This window comes from Patella vulgata, chromosome 2 (genome assembly GCF_932274485.2).
Source record: "Patella vulgata chromosome 2, xgPatVulg1.2, whole genome shotgun sequence".
Lineage (NCBI taxonomy): Eukaryota > Metazoa > Mollusca > Gastropoda > Patellidae > Patella > Patella vulgata.
This window is the reverse complement of record NC_065880.2, coordinates 82,378,596-82,397,907: the sequence shown is the minus strand read 5'-3', so window position 1 is coordinate 82,397,907 and position 19,312 is coordinate 82,378,596. Positions and strand designations below refer to the sequence as shown.

General features: G+C 36.5%; 1 protein-coding gene across 2 annotated transcripts; it reads right to left on the bottom strand.

Moving 5' to 3' along the window:
- Nucleotides 1–470: 470 nt before the first annotated feature.
- LOC126810382 (hexokinase-1) lies at nt 471–18,082 on the bottom strand. Of its 2 annotated transcripts, none has more exons than XM_050535416.2 (13): nt 17,995–18,082; nt 16,675–16,787; nt 15,590–15,758; nt 14,884–15,023; nt 12,988–13,069; nt 10,668–10,810; nt 9,340–9,439; nt 8,667–8,746; nt 7,941–8,053; nt 7,304–7,459; nt 6,424–6,566; nt 5,207–5,340; nt 471–3,839 (listed from the first exon to the last, which is right to left on the bottom strand). In XM_050535416.2, exons 2-13 carry the CDS (start codon nt 16,735–16,737, stop codon nt 3,741–3,743), a joined length of 1,422 nt encoding a protein of 473 aa, XP_050391373.2. In that variant the 5' UTR covers nt 16,738–16,787; nt 17,995–18,082; the 3' UTR covers nt 471–3,740. The 2 variants fall into 2 exon arrangements, with proteins under 2 accessions (XP_050391373.2, XP_050391374.2); XM_050535417.2 differs by having other exon boundaries at nt 16,675–16,780; nt 17,995–18,064.
- Between the last annotated feature and the right edge of the window lie 1,230 nt (nt 18,083–19,312).

Below are 19,312 nucleotides of genomic sequence, written 5' to 3'. Positions count from 1 at the left end.
ACACTCTCCTGCTTTTCTCCAAAGGTGTGGGCAATAAATAATTTCATTAATATATGAATTAAAGTGTGTCCCCCTCCCCCCCTTTAGGGGGGTTGGATGGCTGAATGGTTAGCGTGCGCGCGCTGTATCATAAAGTCTGTCATTGAGTCGACTGGCATGGTTTCGAATCCTCGGTTGTATGTGACAAGGAGTAGGGGCGCCTGTCCAACCCCGTGGGTTTTCTCCGGGTCCTCCGGTTTCCTCCCACTGCTAAAGACCCCTACGCGCAAGCGAATTATTGAAATAAAATTAAACCATGAAATGACCTAGTTTGTGTCGAGTGGACGTTAAACCCTATTTCTCTCTCTCCTCCCTCTTTTGTAAAGGTATATAACAGGACCCTTAGAACAAAGAAGGCTGGGGAGGCGTTTTGCAGTAAAATAATTAATTATTACATGAATAGAACACCAACACATTCTACATATAAACCAATGTATAAGTTTAATTAATATACAATTCCCATCCATATGTAAATCTAAATCATACAATGTTATAGTAACAAAACCATATACCTGACACTTTTTATATAATAGCACAAATATATGAAGACCTGTATGTGCATAACAAACCATATACATGAAGACCTGTGTATATATAACAAACCATATACATGAAGACCTGTATGTGTTTATAACACAGTATACATGAAGACCTGTGTGTATATAACAAACTGTATACATGAAGACCTGTGTGTATATAACAAACCATATACATGAAGACCTGTATGTGTATATATCAAACCGTATAAGACCTGTATAAGTAGGGGATATTGAAATGCAAATACCTATGCAGGTTGTGATATGATAAATAGTCATGGCACTTGACATGTTTTGAGAGTATGTTCACAGATGAAGAACTTATTGCCCCAACAGAACCACTGAGCTGCACATGCAACACGCAATAGTGCCATACACCTGTGATGGGTTCATTGTCAAATTTGACACTTCAAGGAAGGGTTGATGAAAACTGCCGCGTGCTGGTTTATCTATCCATGTTAGCATTCCTATCGGTTCTTGTATAAAATTTACTGTTTAGCATATCTTTGCTTTAGTGTGTAAAGTTTATTTTCATCATCGGGAGACGTGTTCGTCGACGTCAACCGACAACACTGCAGATTGCCCCAAATCGTGATTGGACGGTTGAATTGCTGAATGTCTGAGGATTGGTGGAGCAATTACTCATTATTAAGACAAAAATTAAAATTGTCCATTTTCACTTTTGACGGTGTATCTCTTTGCGAGTGAAATGGGGCCGTCAGATAAGTCGCCCATATGAACTGTTTATGTTCATGTGTAGGCAATTGGCCTGTTATTAACATACACTGGTTACCTCTAATAAAAACAGCAGTGCATTTCCGCAGTTTTGTATTGTTTCTGAATATCCCCTACTTTTTTTGAAGAGTATATATAACAAACCGTATACATGAAAACCTATATACATGTATATATAATTAAACGATACAATATTATAGAAAAAAAACATATTTTATGTGTGTGTATATAGATAACAAACATGAAGACCTGTATACAGAAGAAAATTAAAATGATGACTACATTAATCAATATGTACAATTTCATATTATCAAAACCTTAAAATAATAATAATAGTTACAATTCCATAGTTTGTAAATGGACCGACTAGCTCTTTTACTCTTATAAACAATTCTCATATAAATGACATAATTTCTTACAAGTTACTATCCTGCATAGAGCATGTTCATACTGTGAATTTTAGGCCTTTTAAGACATTATTATTATTAATAACATAAGTGTCTACTCTGCTTAGAGAATGTTAATACTGTGAATTATAGGCATTATAAGACTATTATTATTAATAAACATAGGCTTGTGCTGTCATTACAAAAGTTACTACTCTTCTTGTCATGTCGTCATGTCATGACATCTTGTCATGTCATGTTATGACATCTTGTCATGTCATGACATAGTTTACTACCCTGCTAATTAATAATCTTGAGTCTTTTTGTGATGTCATGACATAGTTTTGTTCGATAATCATTAATCCATTCCCCTGGGATAATATTAAAGGTTGTTCTATAAAAGTATATCAATTTATTTTACATGCCAAGTGGTTTATCAGCCATGCTTTACACATAATATGAATCAACATTTACTTACTACCAACCGGTATATGGACACCGTTCCACATAATTATTGACACATCTTTGTTTGCTGTTCAGTAAATATTGGTGTCATGCTATCCAGTGTTTTACATGAATCACCATGCAGGCACGAAATATAGATCTAGATCTGTATTTAAATCAGATTGTTCAAAATGTTTCCTACTGATAAGAACAATTGTATTGGATAGAAGTATGTTCTGCTTAGAGAATATAAATCTGTTTATTTATGTAGTTGATTTAAACAATATATATTCAAATAAGTTTCATATTCTCAAATAGTAAGGATTCAAAAACACACCAAAGGCTTATATTAATACGTCTCCCTACCTAGTTAATTCAGGTACATGTTGTAGAGTCCTGGTATAAGTATTGCTACAATATGAAGAGCCCCGGCTAAGAACGATCTAAGTCACTTTTTCAGCAAACCCCAGTTAATGGCGAAATCTGGTAGCCAATTGATTAAGCTTTCTGTGGAACAATCAATTTCGGGTAAAAACGATCAGAGTCACATCAAACCAAGCCCTTCTGAAATGGACTCCCAGACAAATACAAGTCCATCGTATTTATTTGACTTTAATTTGGCTGAAAAGTGGAAGTCAGTTGTTGTACTGGTAATTATGATTTGTATTAAACATCATTTTGAAATTGTAATCAAACCCACTTGTTCAGTTCGCATCAAGTATTTTAGTCTAAAAGTCTGTTTTGGCTTTTATGCGAAAAGAGTAAAATGTGACTTAGATCAGTCTTCCTCTGGACTCTTCATATGTGTATCTAAACCAGTGGCTTCTGTTAACTTATTATCAGTAGTAAAATCATCTTGATCTTCCACACGATCTGCTAGTGTTAGTTACCCTTAGTGACGGTCCAGCTATTTCTATCATATTATAGTCCCACTTCAGACAGGAAGTACTATAAGATATTATTATCAAGACGTTTAATTCGGTCATATAATACTATAGGGGTGCTCGATTCACAGTCCAGAACGTCCCGAATTGACAGAATTGCAATCGAGTAAAGCAGAATTCAGTTCTGTCACAGTTCTGTCAGTCCCGACAACGGAGGTGATGTGAGTAGAATCGTGATGTAATTAAACACAATGAATAGGTTTCGGCTGCATGGTTGGTTGCGATATTTACTTATTTAGTTGACGCATGCTTTGTAGCCCCAAAATCCACCTTTTCACTCGATTGCCACTATTTTGTGGATTGAGAGAATTCAATTCCGGAACGTTCAATTGAGTACCCCCTTATAGTTGTGCATTGTAAGGGTAGCTAACTCTAGCAAAACATGGGGAAGGCCAATGGAAATTATACAATGAAATTAATTTGCCCAATTGCCAAATGTTTTTTTCGTTCCAGTAAATCAGGATATACATCATTTCTGATTTTTAACAAAATCTTTAATCTTGATCAAAAAAAAACATTTTTGATATTTGGCCATTTTGGCAACTGGGTAAAATGAACCCACTGGAAATTATATTAAACCTGGTAGTAGTCACAGCAATCTAATCAATAACTGGTCCCTCATCCAGTCAATAACTGGCCCCTCATCAAATAGTTCTTTATGATGAAACAATATTTTCCTCTTTTTGTCGTAGTCCTGCTACAGCAGCGAATGCAGCACCTTGTCCACTTCCATCTTTGGCTAATATTAACTTAACCTTAAAAAATAAACATATCAATTATATTAGAAACAGTTTCTAATTATATATATAATAATTCTAATGAATACACCATCATGACAAGACAAACGAGACAGTATTTGAACCATAAATATAGGCTACTCTAATTAATCTGTATCAAATATTATTATAAATAATAATAATAACATGTCCATTTATATAGCGCCAAATCCACGTGCTCATAGCACATACAACTATACATAAGTCTTCTGGCTCTAAGTTTGTTTTTTTTGGTCAATTTCTGTAGTAAATTTTGAAAAGATGATTTTTTAATCGAGATTTGAAGATTGATAAAGAAATCACAAAATGGAGTTCAACTCGGAGTGCATTTTAACTTTCAGCGGCAGCAAACGCTTTTTGTCCAAAGGTAGCAAGTATACACCATTCCCATGAGGAAACAAATTCTTGACATATTTTTGTATTTTATTCTTTATGCCTTAAAATTGTACAATATCTACGAAATAAATAGTGTTTAAACATACATTCCCACAAAAGTATTTATCGACTGATTATTTCCAATAAAAGTATGGCAAATTTGGTAAGACACCCAATCTTACTAGAAAAATACTGGATTACCCAAAAAACACCCAAGGGGCAAGTACGGAACCTGACTGTTGTTGAGAACGCTGGATCGGAGACGGTCCTGCGCATTTTATGACGTCATATGTGGATTATGGGTTAGGGTATGGGTAAGGCTTGGCCCAGGGTTACGGCTAGCCCTGTCTACATCTCGAGACTATGACAAAATCTACAGATCCTAGCCCTTATCCTAACCCACAATCCACATATGCAGGGCTCACACTGTCGGTCGCCAAAGTCGCAATTTGCGATAAAATTATGAAAGTGGCGATTAAATTTTGTTTTTGGCGATAATTTTGGCGATAAAGTTTTGGGGTACTGGCGATTCTTTTTTAGAATTGGCGAAAAAATATCCTTAAAATTCTAATTGTATTTATCCCGGATTAACCATAGCGGCATACTATAAATATGACGTCATAAAATGCGCAGGACCGTCTCCGATCTAGCGTTCTCCGACTGTTGTCTGCCAACTTGACTTAGGGATCAGTTGTTATTTGTTGATCGAATGGTTAGGCGTTTGGGGAAAATTGAGGAGTGTAAATGTTCAACAGACTATGCATTTAAATGGAAGAAAAAGAAGTTGGTATGGAGGTACAACTGGGATACTAACTCCATAATTTACTCACCTGTGTATGGAGGTTCAACTGGGATACTAACTCTATAATTTACTCACCTGTGTATGGAGGTTCAACTGGGATATTAACTCTATAATTTACTCACCTGTGTATGGAGGTTCAACTGGGATATTAACTCTATAATTTACTCACCTGTGTATGTAAGTTCAGTTGGGATATTAGTTCCATCATATAATTATGGAATTTAGGATGATGTTCGTATAATGAACCATCTATTGCCACGGTAACTTCTGGTAGATTTACATGTCGTATTAATACTGCTAAGGCTGAAATAAAACATGAACATGTAATAAATAGTGTCCAGATGATCAAGACTACATATCAAAGGCTCAACTGTTGGATGAGATATAGAGATACACAAGGTGATAGTTTGTGTCTGACTCACACTGATCAGCAGTGAATATTCATTAGCCCATTCCATTCCATGATAAGGATGACATCGATGCAACTTAATGAGCCAGAAATATTAACTTTTTTCCTCTAGACAAATTAAATTCTAAAACATTTTTTTTATGTATTAGAAAAATAAATAAAGATGTTTGACATATTTGTAGGTAAAAATTATTCCCTATTTAGTGTAAATGGGTATTAAAATGAGTAAAAAGAACGTCTTATGTAAACAATGCATGCGTCATTGAGCCAATGATTGACGCTGCGTGATGAGACGTCACGTGTTGAAGGTAGTCATCTTTTACAGAGATATTAGAAGACTCTTGTAATTCTCTGAGGAAGAGGTGCCCTATGTCCGAGCTTGGTGATACAACACTTGAGATTGCACGAGAGTTAAATAAATGCAGCTAAAGGTTATTTAAGGGTATACTTCATAAATTTATCTATATTTTTGTAGCACAAAATCAACTAAGGTAAAAATATATTTCTAATTCGAAATTAAAATATACGTAAATACAAGAGGTAACCAAGTCAGATAATCCTGAGTAACTTTCTTGACCAACACTGGGATCAAACCTCGGACCTCCTGGTTAGCTAGCCAGCGCCTTACTCTCTGAGCCACCGAACTTCTAAATCCAGGTAAACTGTATCAGAATATTTTAGACATACATGCTACTACAATACATACAGAGAGGCAATTTTTGGACTAACAAATGGTTAAATTTCATTTCAATATTTCGTTTGCTGCTTGTTGGGGTCTTTAGCTGTGGGAGAAAACCCCAAGGACCTGGAGAAAACTCAAAACGTTAGGCAGGTAAACCTACTACTTGCCACTATAAGCGGGGAATCGAACCCATGCCACCTGACTCAATGAGAGACCTTATGATCTGACACACACACGTTAAACCATTTGCCCTCCCATTGGCCAAAGAATATTACCTATAATTAATCAGACATACCTGCGGCAACGATATAAGAAGCTCTTTGTACAACAAAATCACAAACTTCTCTAACAATAGCCACATCTTCATCTGTTGCTAGTTTCTCTAGTTTCATTTTCTCTAATATCTGTCTAGTTTTAGCTGTGTCATTCCCTTTATCACTATAATAACAAGTATAATATTTGTCTAGTTTTAGTAACAACTCATGTCACTATAATACCAAGTATAAAATGGGTACATTTTGGACTGGAGAAAGAGAGAGAGGGGGAGAGAGAGAGAGAGATGGAGTTTAACTTCCACTCGACACAAACTAGGTTATTTCGGGACTAACACATGGTACAATTTTATTTCAATAATTCGCTTGCGCGTAGGGGTTTTTAGCAGTGGGAGAAAACCGGAGGACCCAGAGAAAACCCACAAGATTGGACATATGACCCTTCTCCTTGTCACGTACAACCAGGGGAATCGAAACCACATCAGTTGCCTCAATGACAGACTTTATGATACAATGCGCACGTGCTAACCATTCGGCCATCCAACCCCCCCCCCCTCCCCATTTTGAACTGTAATTTTGGGGATTGAAATAAAATAAAAGATATCTATAAGACAGCATCGAACAACAGTATAGAAGTACTTTATAGCAGATTAAGAGGAAACTGGACAACCTGCAGAAAGAAAAGCCAAGAGGTTGGTCATGCAACCTTAATCCTAGTCACATACAAGTTGGGAATCGAAACCACGACACGTGACTCAATGACAGAACTTATGGTTTCACATCCACGGAAAAATTTCTAAGCTCATGAGGCTGTGCCTTCATTGCTCAGATGTTAGACTCCATACCTATCATGAGGCTATATTGAAGACTATTATTATTTTTTGATCGTTATAAACGACATACCTATCAATTTCAGTTACAAAGCCAGAGGTAAATTTCCACCTAGTAGCTAGTTCTTCAGTCACCTGACCATTGAATAAGACGCCCTGTTTGGTTAATTTAACTAACACTAATCGTACAAATTCTCCCAGATACATCCCAGCAAATGATTTCTCAAATCTAGAAAACACAAAAACAAAAACCATGTAATTCCTCAAGATGTTTTAGGTGATCTTGAGAATAACAAAGCGATTTATTTCATAATCATGAGATCAAGTAATGTTTTATAAAAGAGAATGGCTCTAGCAAGTTATCTAGCGGGCTTTTTGGTTCAAAATAACATGAATTATGTTGGAGGGGTCTACAAAACGAAGTATTTTTAAAGATATTTCTTACCTTTGCACTTAACAAATTTAACTCATGTGAATTGAACTTCTGTTCATATAACTCACATGAATCTAACTCATGTTCATTTAACTCACATGTATTTAATTTTAGTGAATTTAACTTACACAAATTAAACTCAAGTGAATTTAACTAACATGTATTTAACTTGTGTACATTAACTCATGTGAACTTAAGTCACATATATTTAACTAATGTGAAATTAACTAACATGTATTTAACTCAGGTGAATTTAAGTCACATGAATTTAACTTACGTGAATGAATTAACATGGTTTGAATATTGATCAACTTCTTTCTCGAATTCTGTTTTATAAAAATCCAGACATCCTCCATCTCCCATACATCCCCATTCTACATTCACTAATACCTTGTAACAATAACACATAATATATAATACAGCCATACAATAACACATAGTATATAATGCAGACATACAATAACACATAGTATATAATATACACATACAATAACACATAGTATATAATATACACATACAATAACACATAGTATATAATATAGACATCCAATAACGCATAGTATACAATACAGACATACAATAACACATAGGATACAATTACTATTCTACAAGGCAACAATAACACATAGTATATAATATAGACATACAATAACACATAGTATATAAAACAGACGTACAATAACACATAATACACAATTACTATTCTACAAGGCAACAATAACACTTAGTAGCCAATATATATATATATATATATATATACAGTTTATAGTTCAGGATAGGGATGATAGATGATAGACAGTATACCAACCAGTCTCTATACATTCACTTATATGCACAATGGGAGGAAAAAAACAAAGCATGTAGAGAAAACCCACAAAATTAGGCCAGCAACATGGCCCTCGAATAGATGTGATACCAGTAAGTATTTTAGTTGGATTAGACTCGATTAACAAGTGGTTTGTCTTGGTCAAGAAGTTTGAAACTTGAATCTGTGGAATCCTACCTGTTTTGGTTCTTTGAAATCTCCTGTGTATTTTTCTATATTCTCTAAATGTTCTACAAAAGCTGCATTTGAACCCGTTCCTGGAATATATAAATATAATAAAGCTATGGATTTAAACATTTTGTACATATATGGTATTGGAAATAATCTTGTAACTAAACTACTAAGGCCTAAATTATTCTACCCTTGATATATCTAAACTATTAAGGTCTAAATTTATTGGTTCAATTAAGATCATCTAAAAATTCTAATTCTTAAATTAGCTGGCAACCATTTGTTACCGAAAGTGACTCCATGTTATAGGGGGATAAACTACTAGACAAGACCCCGGCACTAAAACAGTTAGAATGTCTAAATTAATTTGTCAATATGTTAGTATGATTTAAAAAAGCTGATTAATGACGCCAAATTATTCTGTCTTAAATAGGCATGACTATGGGAGACTATCCATTGGCTGGCTGACTTTAAGGTCATACAACAATAAAAATCGTGTTCTCAGACAATCCTTCCAAACTGGGAATGGGGGTGGGGTTTTTTTATCTTTGCTTTTACTTTGTCAAAGAATCACCAACAACCCATTTGAAGGTTCTACATATATCCCATCATGCTGTTAACACAAATTACTAATTCTATTTCTAAATCTCTAAAATGTTTGTCTGTTAGTGTTACTCACCTAATATAACCCCAATTCGACATTTTTTATCGAGATAATTTCCTGCCATCAGTGTACTAGTGGTATCACTCATAACAGCTACAATATCCACAGGTAAATTCTATAATATAAAATAACAACAGGTAAATTCTATAATATAAAATAACAACAATTTATAACAACAGGTAAATTCTATAATACAAAATAACAACAGATAAATTCTATAATACAAAATAACAACAGGTAAATTCTATAATATAAAATAACAACAGGTAAGTTCTATAATACAAAATAACAACAGGTAAGTTCTATAATACAAAATAACAACAGGTAAATTTTATAATACAAAATAACAACAGATAAATTCTATAATATACAATAACAACAGGTGTATTCTATAAAATAAAATAACAACAGGTAAATTCTATAAAATACAACAATTTATAAAATTTATAACAACAGGTTACTGATGGTATCATCAATTCAATTAAGGACAAATGGTCTTCTACAAGAGGCAATCTGATTAAAATACAGATCTGTATTATGTTTCGTTATTTTTTTTTTATACTTTCGATGGTCTTAAGACTGCATGAAGATCTGACCAGTTGTAGTCGGAGGTCACATCAGGGGTCACGCGAACGGCTATTGACCTTATGACATCAGACATTTGATTAACCAATCAACATTGATGTTTGTAGTATAAAACCCACAGTTCTGTGCATCACACATCAGCCAAAACGCGGGTTATATAACAACTCTTCCAGATCCTAGTGTAGTAAAGACAAGTAAACGAAATTTTGAACTATAAAATATGAAACGAAAGATGATCTGTGTTTTAATCAGATTGCTTCATATGGTAGCCTACACAATGAACAACTTTTGCAAATAATTAATAAGTTGAACTAATATCGACAATCTTATATAATATTTTTCTGAGAATCAGAAAGATATATAAGTCTGGCTATATATAATGGAGTAATTGACAAAGACGCTTGGGAAAAGATGAGATGTGTCATTTTAAAAGTGATAAAGCAAGACTTTAATATTATATAAAGATAGAATAATGAGGTTTAACGTTCCACTTTTCTGCTCCAACTGGGCTAATGAAGACAGTATATCATATACAAGGACTTCTATAGGAAGAGAAGTAGGATGTTAAACCCCATTTCATTCTATGAAATTGCTATCATTTAACCAAGATGAGCCCAATATGAAGCACAGAAAAGTAGGACTTGCAGCCCCATTTCATTTCCAACATGAAGCACAGCAGTAGGTTTGACTAATGTTTAACTGTTACTCAAAGGTGATTTACAAGATAAACCAGTAAATAACGTTTAACTGATACTCACAGGTGATTTACGGGATATAGCTTCTTCCAATAATTTCACTGAATCTTGTCCCACACCATCTGGACATTTAAAACTCTTCGTCCACGTTAATAAAATGGCGCTGTTTAATGCAATCTGTGTGGACGGGAACGAAAACGTAAAACCTACAAAATAAAAATATAATATCAGAAATTTATCTCAGATAGAACCAGGGTTAAAGAAATGAAATAAAATGGGGTTTAAAGTCCTATTCTTCTGCACCGACTGGGTGAATAAAGAGGGGTACACCACAGTGTACTATAAGGGAAATTTAGCATAGACAGTGGAGCTACAACATACTTTTATTAGAATTCCATATTTAAATGGTTCTTTTACGTGCACTGTATGGTTATGTATACATGGGGGGATCACGCGGCTAAGTGGGTAAGGCTCGTTAGCCTGGAGGTCGGATGTTCGATCCCTGCATTCGCCGGGAAAGTTCATTCAGATTTTCCGCAGTGGTTCCCCCTTGTCAGTGATGCGGGACGGAGGGCCTGACAAGGACAGCTGTCTAGTCCTTCAGATGAGACAAAAAAACGTAAAAGATCCCTTGGCAGTTGGAATTCGATATAAGAGTAGGCGATAGTGCCGCTGCCCGGGCAAAATTTCCCTCATAGCACACTGTATGGCGTATGCCCGTCTTCATTAGCCCAGTATAGGAGCAGAACAGTAGGATGTTAAACCCCATTTCATTTCATTTGATGTATACATGGGACCAGGCTTTTGTCTCATCCGAATGACTAGACAATGTCCTTGCCCTTGCAAACTACTGTACTGTGAAAATTGAATCACTAAAAGGAATACCGGTCTAAAAATGTTTTATTTCTGTTCAGCAGACGATATAAAACGGATATGGTTAAATGCCAGCACCACCTTTTCTTTGCGACAAAATGTGAAACACAGTGGCTCGCGTGTTCCATGCCTGTGGTGACCGAGAAAGTTTATCATGATTTTTCGACGTGGTTTCCCCTTGTCAGAGGTCCAGGACGGAAGGTCTGACAAGGACAGCTGTCTGGTCATTCGGATTGGAAAAAAAAACAAGGTCCCATGTACACATTGGCATGCATGTAAGACATACCTTGGCAGTTCAATTTTCCCTCAAAGCACAGCTATGGTATATGCTAATCTTCATTAGTCCAGTCGAAGCAGAACAGTAGGACGTTAAACCTCATTTCATTTCATTTCATTAGTCCAGTCGAAGCAGAACAGTAGGACATTAAACCCCATTTCATTTCATTTGCTACAAAATGTTGATGGGGCTCTTTTTAATCCAGTTGTCTACCATATTGATATATTTATTTTGTATTTCTAATTAAACATCAAATCTACTGTTAATTTTTGACCTGAATCAATGACAGTTTTTTATACAAACAATACTCTTGTCATTGTTTAACATCAACACAAATACTGATGTATTTACAGTTTCTTAAATTACATTTCTGATAAACATTCACATACAAACATACTTCGGCCCTAGTAATATAGGTGTGATTTTGAATTGATATTAGGTGTGAATTTGAATTGATATCAGATGGGAGTTAAATTGATATGAAATGAAATGGGGTTTAATGTCCTACTGTTCTGCTGCTAAATGGGCTAATGAAGACGGGCATGTGCCATACAGTGTTCTATGAGGAAAATTTTGTCTGGGCAGCTGCAATATCCCTCACTCTTATATCAAATTCCAACTGCCAGGGGATCTTTTACGTGCATGCCAATGTATACATGGGACCTCGTTTTTTTTTTTGTCCCATCCGAAGGACTAGACAGCTGTCATTGTCAGGCCCTCCGTCCTGTACCACTGACAAGAGCGAAATCTCGTTGGAAAATTCCGATGAACTTTTTTGGCCAATGCAGGGATCGAACACCCAACCTCCAGGCTAGCGAGCCAGAGCCTTACCCACTTAGCCACTGTGGCTCCAAAATTGAATATCAGGTGGGATTTTGAACTGATTCCAGGTGGGAGTTTGAACTGATTTCAGATGGGATTTTGAACTGATATCAGGTGGGAGTTAAATTGATATCAGGTGGGAGTTAAACTGATATCAGATGGGAGCTAAACTGATATCAGGTGGGAGTTAAATTGATTATCAGGTGGGAGTTAAATTGATATCAGATGGGAGTTAAACTGATATTAGGTGGCAGTTAAATTGATATGGGAGTGGGAGTTAAATTGAGCATGATTTTCTTTTCAATGATTAAGTCAATCTTTGGGAATTTCTCCACTGCCCTCTAGCCATACAAACTACATTCCAATAGAAATTCTTCATGCAAAATGCTGTAAATGTCTAATATAACTTACCCAAAGGTAATTTTTGTTCTGAACTGATGAGATTTTCTTGTTTTAAAAAATCTTCAATACTCAGGGCGATGAAATCAAAAACCTGTGAATGAGAAAAAAAAGTTTCAGTTTGTGGAATCAGCATTTTGAGAAAGTGATCCAGCATTGTCGATTCTTTCTTTTTGCAGTTAATTAAAAAGTTAAGATGTCTGTTTTGCATGTACAAGTTTTTGCCAGTGAAAAGGTTGGTCAAATAATCTAATGCTAATGTAATGGAACCATTTCCATGTGACTGGCCGAAGACTACAGCACCTGACTATAGTCAGTTCACTGTTTTATTTGTTTGCAATACACGACAATTACTCTGAAATCGTTTAAAATCAGTAGGCTTCATAGTCGCACAAGTTACATGTAACGTATAAGTCAATAGCTTCAAGAGAGTCAACAAGAAATTGTGGACCCTGTCTTGACAAACGGACTAATGAATGGATAGGGGGGGGGGGGGGGGGGGGTGATGGCAATATAGGGCTATTTATTGAAGTTTAAATGTGTTCATTCAACCTAGCCTACATATTATATATTACATATCAAGATACACAGATAATACCTTCACCCGACTTTCTCACAGAAAGCGAGAGCTTAACATCAATTCAGCACAAACTAGGTCATTTCAGGACTAACATATATTTAGATAATTTGCATGGCCTTAGAGGTCTTTAGCTATGGGAGGAAACTGGAAGACCTTGTGAAATTTTTACAGGCGATCCTACTCCTTGTCAGTAGAAGCTGGTAATCGAAACCACACCACTTGTCTCAATGACAGACCTTGTGATCTTAACATGCACGCATTAAACCATTCAGCCACCCAACCCCCTCTCTTAACTGTTTCAAGGATTGTTTGTTTATTCAGCAACTATATGACATACTACATGTGGTATATTAGATATACCCTAGATATTAGATCAAGGTTGTTTATTCACTAACTACATGTATAACATATACTATATCCAACCATGATGTTTACTGGGATTATATCAAATTACATCATGGAATATATTGACATGAATTATTATCAATATCAAATATAAAAGAGCACATAAGATGAACTATAAAAATTGTATGTACTTGATGCCATGGTTTATTATATACACTTAAAGCAATTTAATTCAAATCCATTTATAATTAATTGAGACATTTTCACTCAAAGTTGCAAATATAGACTTCCCCTAAAAACAACTTTGCCAATTATCGAAAACACTCTGATTACTCTCAAACGCCAGGGACATCACCATGACCAATGTGAAAATTAGAAATGTCCGGGATATGTACTCATAGTCAATGCCTCAATAATTACTTAAACCCTTAATACTTGAAAATAAAACAATTAACTACAGAATAATTTGTTTGATATGAAATGAGTGCCGTAAATTTAATTACATACAATATCATTCAGACATTTAATGTGCTCTTTAAACTACCCCCCAGCACACCATATATATTGACATGGATTATATGAAATATTAAAGGGGTGGCCTAGTGACCGGTCACCTCTGCCTCTGGCTTGGAGTCGTGGTTTCGATCCCTAGTGTGAGTGTATGTGGCTTGGAGATAGAGAGAGAATGAAATGGAGTTTAACATCCACTCGACACAAACTAGGTCCTTTCGGGACTAACATATGGTTCAATTTTTATTGTAATAATTTGCTTGCACATAGGGGTCTTTAGCAATGGGAGGAAACCGGAGGGACCCTGAGAAAACCCATACATTTGGACAGGCGACCCTACTCTTTGGTCACATACAACAGGGGAATTGAAACCACGCCAGTTGACAGACCTTATGATACAAAGCGCATGTGCTAACCATTCGGCAATCCAACCTCCTAAATAGAAGAAGATGAAGATGAAATATTAAACTAACCCCAGCACATGGTCCACTTAATACTTCCTCCGTTAAACTGTAATATTTAGTATTAGTAGTGGCTACACCATCTTTTAAATTTACATGTACTACACGGAAATTGGTTCCACCTAAATCTAGACCTAAGAAATCACCATTTTCTGAAATAAAATAATAATTGGAAGAGTTGACACTTTATTCATCAACCAAAACTGTTCATAAATTTTGATATATCAGTAATGATTTGCATGGTGAAATGTCTGTCTCTTGAAAACAGAGAGAGAGAGAGTTTAACATGCACTCAACACAAACTAGGTAGTTTCAGGACTAACATATGGTTCAATTTTATTTCAATAATTCGCTTGCGCGTAGGGGTCTTTTAGCAGTTGCAAGAAGCCTGAGGACACGGAGAAAACCCAGGAGGTTGAGCAAGCGACCCTACTCATTGTCACGTTCAACCTGGGGAATCAAAACTCTTGAAAACAACAATAGTAAATCAACATTCAGGTGCCACGTAAATTGAGCCAGTAAAGATAGGCATACACCATATAGTGTCCTATGAGGGAAATTTTGCCCAGACAGCGACCTTCTTTTATTTCGAATTCAAAGTATTGAGGGTTCCTTTACATGTCCTTTTTTTGTCCCATCCAACGAATTAGATACTTCTCCTTCCCAAGCCCTCTGTCCTGCAAGTCGAGTAAAAATATAAAATGTCCAGCTTACAAACCTCTACCATCTAATAAACATCTAACATGAGTAATTGCCATTAAAATATCTGATTTCTTCCGTGTTGCTTCATCTTTACTTGTAGCCAATCGCATTTGGTCTTCCATTGTATCCATAATACGTTTGATCGTTTCTTCCGATAGATAGAGAGGCTGTAGAATTTCTTGTAGCTAAAACAGATAGATAGATAGAATTCAAACTTTCAAGGGTATCTGACATGCAAGGCATGTGTAAACAGGAGCTTGTTGGGGTTTTTTCTCATCGTTGTCCCTTGTCAGACCCTCCTTCCTTGAAAACTGACAAGGGGATCACGTGGCTAAGTGGGTAAGAAGCTGGCTCGCTAGCCTGGAGGTCGGGTGTTCGATCCCTACATTGGCAGAGAAAGATCATTCAGATTTTCTGGCGTGGTTCCCCCTTGTCAGTGATGCAGGACAGAGGGCCTGACAGCTGTCTAGTCCTTCGGATGAAACAAAAAAACGAGGTCCCGTGTATACAATGGAATGCACGTAAAAGATCCCTTGGCAGTTGGAAATCAATATAAGAGTAGGCGATAGCGCTGCTGCCCGGGCAAAATTTCCCTCATAGCACACTGTATGACATATGCCCGTCTTCATTAGCCCAGCATAGGAGCAGAACAGTAGGACGGTAAACCCCATTTCATTCATTTAATTTCATTTGAAAACTGACAAAGGGGGAACCACTCAGAAAATCTGTAAGAACTTTCTTCGCCCACACCAAGATCAAACAAAGGGCCTCCAGGTTAGTAAGCCACCATCTTACTCACTCAGCAGGAGCATGAACAGGAATTTGAGCAGCAGCTGGTCCACAGTGGAGACAACATCACTTTTCGCGCTTGGTCGGGGTGGGGACTACAATTTTATAAAATCAGAAGCCGTGAAAAAAACGCTATTTGCATGATATTCTCTGTGCTAGCTTGGCGTGGGGACCCTCTACACACGTGCCTGTTTAGCCATCATTGCTTCCACTGATCTGTGGAGTGTGGGCGCAGGTCGTAAAGGTGCTGAAATTCTGCAGTTCAACAATGTTTTTCAAGTGTTGGGACAGTGAAAAATTAAACAATCATACCATTAGTTTCTTGTCGTCGGCTACAGATGACAGCCTTGCCATTCTATTAGAGAGGGCGTCCATCTTTTGTACTATTCTTTTGTTCACTCTGTGTTACTGCTAAATACTGAAAACTGAATTTAAAAGATACTGATTTGAAATAAAGCCTTGATTGAATGAAAGATATAGTCCTGCCATTTTGGTCTGTGCTATCTTCATATGACATAAATTTTGTTAAATCCTCCCTCAGACTGCCTCCATCTATCTCTCTTTCCCACAGTCGTAATGTATACTAACATTATTGTGACTCTCATTTGTTTGTCTGTCTGTTCTGGGTTGGCGGCTACACTAGGGCTGTCCAGAGGCTAAAATTTGGTGTATAGGGGTAGCTCAGTCCCAGGAGTAACATAGGCTAGGTGGCATTGGACTACCACTCCCAGATTCTGAGTTATACCACTTTCGGTAACATGCACAACCTGTGCAGCAGCATGTCATCTGCTTGGGTTTTAATATTTATTTGTTGAATTTACCGCAATATACCATGTTGCAGCACACACACACACACACCCTCCCCACATCTTAATGGGCTGAATTGGTCAATGCGTGGGGAAAAGGGTTATTCCTTAAACATTTGCAAACCAGTCAATTAATTTTAGCATACTTTTGATTAGCAAGATATATTTTCAAAACTAGAAATATATCCATTTCTTATATATATAGATTCTATTTCTAAGTGTTTTCATATCGTGTTCTAAAATTAAAGATGCATTATGTTAGAGCTATTAAATCTGGCTAATAAAGGTTATAGATTTGAATCATCTATGTTGCAACTATTACAGCAAGTTAACTGTCAGCTCTTTATCGAAATCTTACATAATGCATCTTTAAAATCATAATTCAAATTGACTGACAGGTACATGTATGTTCTCCACCGGTCAATTTCTCTGCCAGTCCGCCAAGGCCGGATAAATGTGACTTAAATTAGAGCTCTGGCTGTGAGGATCTAGCAAGGATCAGCCGACAATAAATATCTTGTGCCATGCCAAATTGATTTGGCCTTTAAAGAAGGTTTAGTTCGACCTAATTTGCGTAAAAATGAGAAATATTATATAGCTCCGAATAACCAGAATTTACATTAAAATCAATGACAGTGAATTAAATAGTGATACAAACTGCCAACGCATCGCTAAAAACAATGTTTGCACTTGACTTTGAAAACCACGTGAAAGAGTTTGTCAGGCTAACTTACATGTCCCTATTGAATGCACACCAAATAAAATTTGCAATTTCGGTTGGGAATTAATTTTAGCGGATTGTTTGATCCTAAAGATTTTTACTTACTTTAGTCTTACGGTGCACAAATGTCTACAAATCTCTTCTTATGAACCGGTGACCTTTTATTGAACCCAACTTCTTTCCAAGAGTTATCTCCCTTGCACATATAGTCATCCATTATCCAGACTGTTTAAAGGAGACTTAATTTTTTGTTTTAGTTGCGCACCGATAATGTTTGCCAACATATATTAGTGTGTATTAAATAAAATAATTATCCATAAAAATGACACACCAGAGGGCAGTAATTAAGATTTGATAATATAAAGGAATAATAAATATTAAGTTTGCCAAGCCTGTTCCAATGTCTTTCAATTCGGAGTAGGGTCGCCTGTCCAACCTCGTATGTGGGGGTTCCCCGGGTCCTCCGGTCCCCCTCCTCCATTGCTAAAGACCCCTTGCATTTAAATTGAACCACGTGTTAGTCCCGAAATGACCCAGTTTGTGTCGAGTGGATGGCAGAATGGTTAGCACGTGCGCGTTGTATCAGAAGGTCTGCCATTGAGTCAACTGGCGTGTTTTCGATTCCAGGCTGTACGTGACAAGGAGTAGGGTCGTCTGTCCGGTTTCCTTCCACTGCTAAAGACCCCTACACGCAAGACAATTATTGAAATAAAATTGAATCGTGTGTTAGTTAGTCCCGGAATGACCTAGTTTGTGTCGAGTGGACGTTAAACCCCATTTCTCTCTTAGGTGGATGACGTTAAACAATCTGATTAAAACACAGATCCTATTTCGTTTCGTTTTTCATAGTTCAAAATTCGTTTTACTACACTAGGATCTGGAAGAGTTGTTATCATTGACGTGTTCTGGATGATGTGAGGAATTAGCCAATGAAACGGTCTGTTACGGCGTGCTTTTGGCGTGCAATACACCGAACTGTGGGTATCTTATTAGAAACATCAACACTGATTGGTTAATCAAATATCTGATGTCATAGGGTCAAAAGCCTCGCGTATGAACTTTGACGTGACCCCCCCCCCCAAAAAAAAACTGGTCAGATCTTCATTAGTGTAGGTCATCGAAAGTGTAAAAAACGAAACGAAATATAGATCTGTATTTTAATCAGATTGGACGTTATTCGCCTTGCAATTCTTTTCAATTGTATTGTATTGTCAGGTCAAGCCAATAAGTGACATGTTTAAGGTGCCAATCATTGTGGTTAATTCCACTGAAGACGGGACAAAAATCCATGACATTAAAATACAGTATCAGTTATTTCCGTAGCCTAATAGTCCATCAATTCTCTACCTCAAGGGAGGGGCGCCTAAAATATAACCGAGACGTTCGTGACAAAAATTGTAACGTCACCAGAGAAATTCGGAAT

Excerpts from the sequence above, each read along its gene's own strand:
- LOC126810382 (XM_050535416.2), bottom strand. The coding sequence starts at position 16,737 with ATGGACGCCCTCTCTAATAGAATGGCAAGGCTGTCATCTGTAGCCGAC. Across the intron at positions 8,054-8,666 it reads ATTTCAAAGAACCAAAACAG|GTATTAGTGAATGTAGAATG; the intron begins GTAGGATTCCAC and ends TATTGTTACAAG. Across the intron at positions 5,341-6,423 it reads TTCTTATATCGTTGCCGCAG|CCTTAGCAGTATTAATACGA; the intron begins GTATGTCTGATT and ends GTTTTATTTCAG.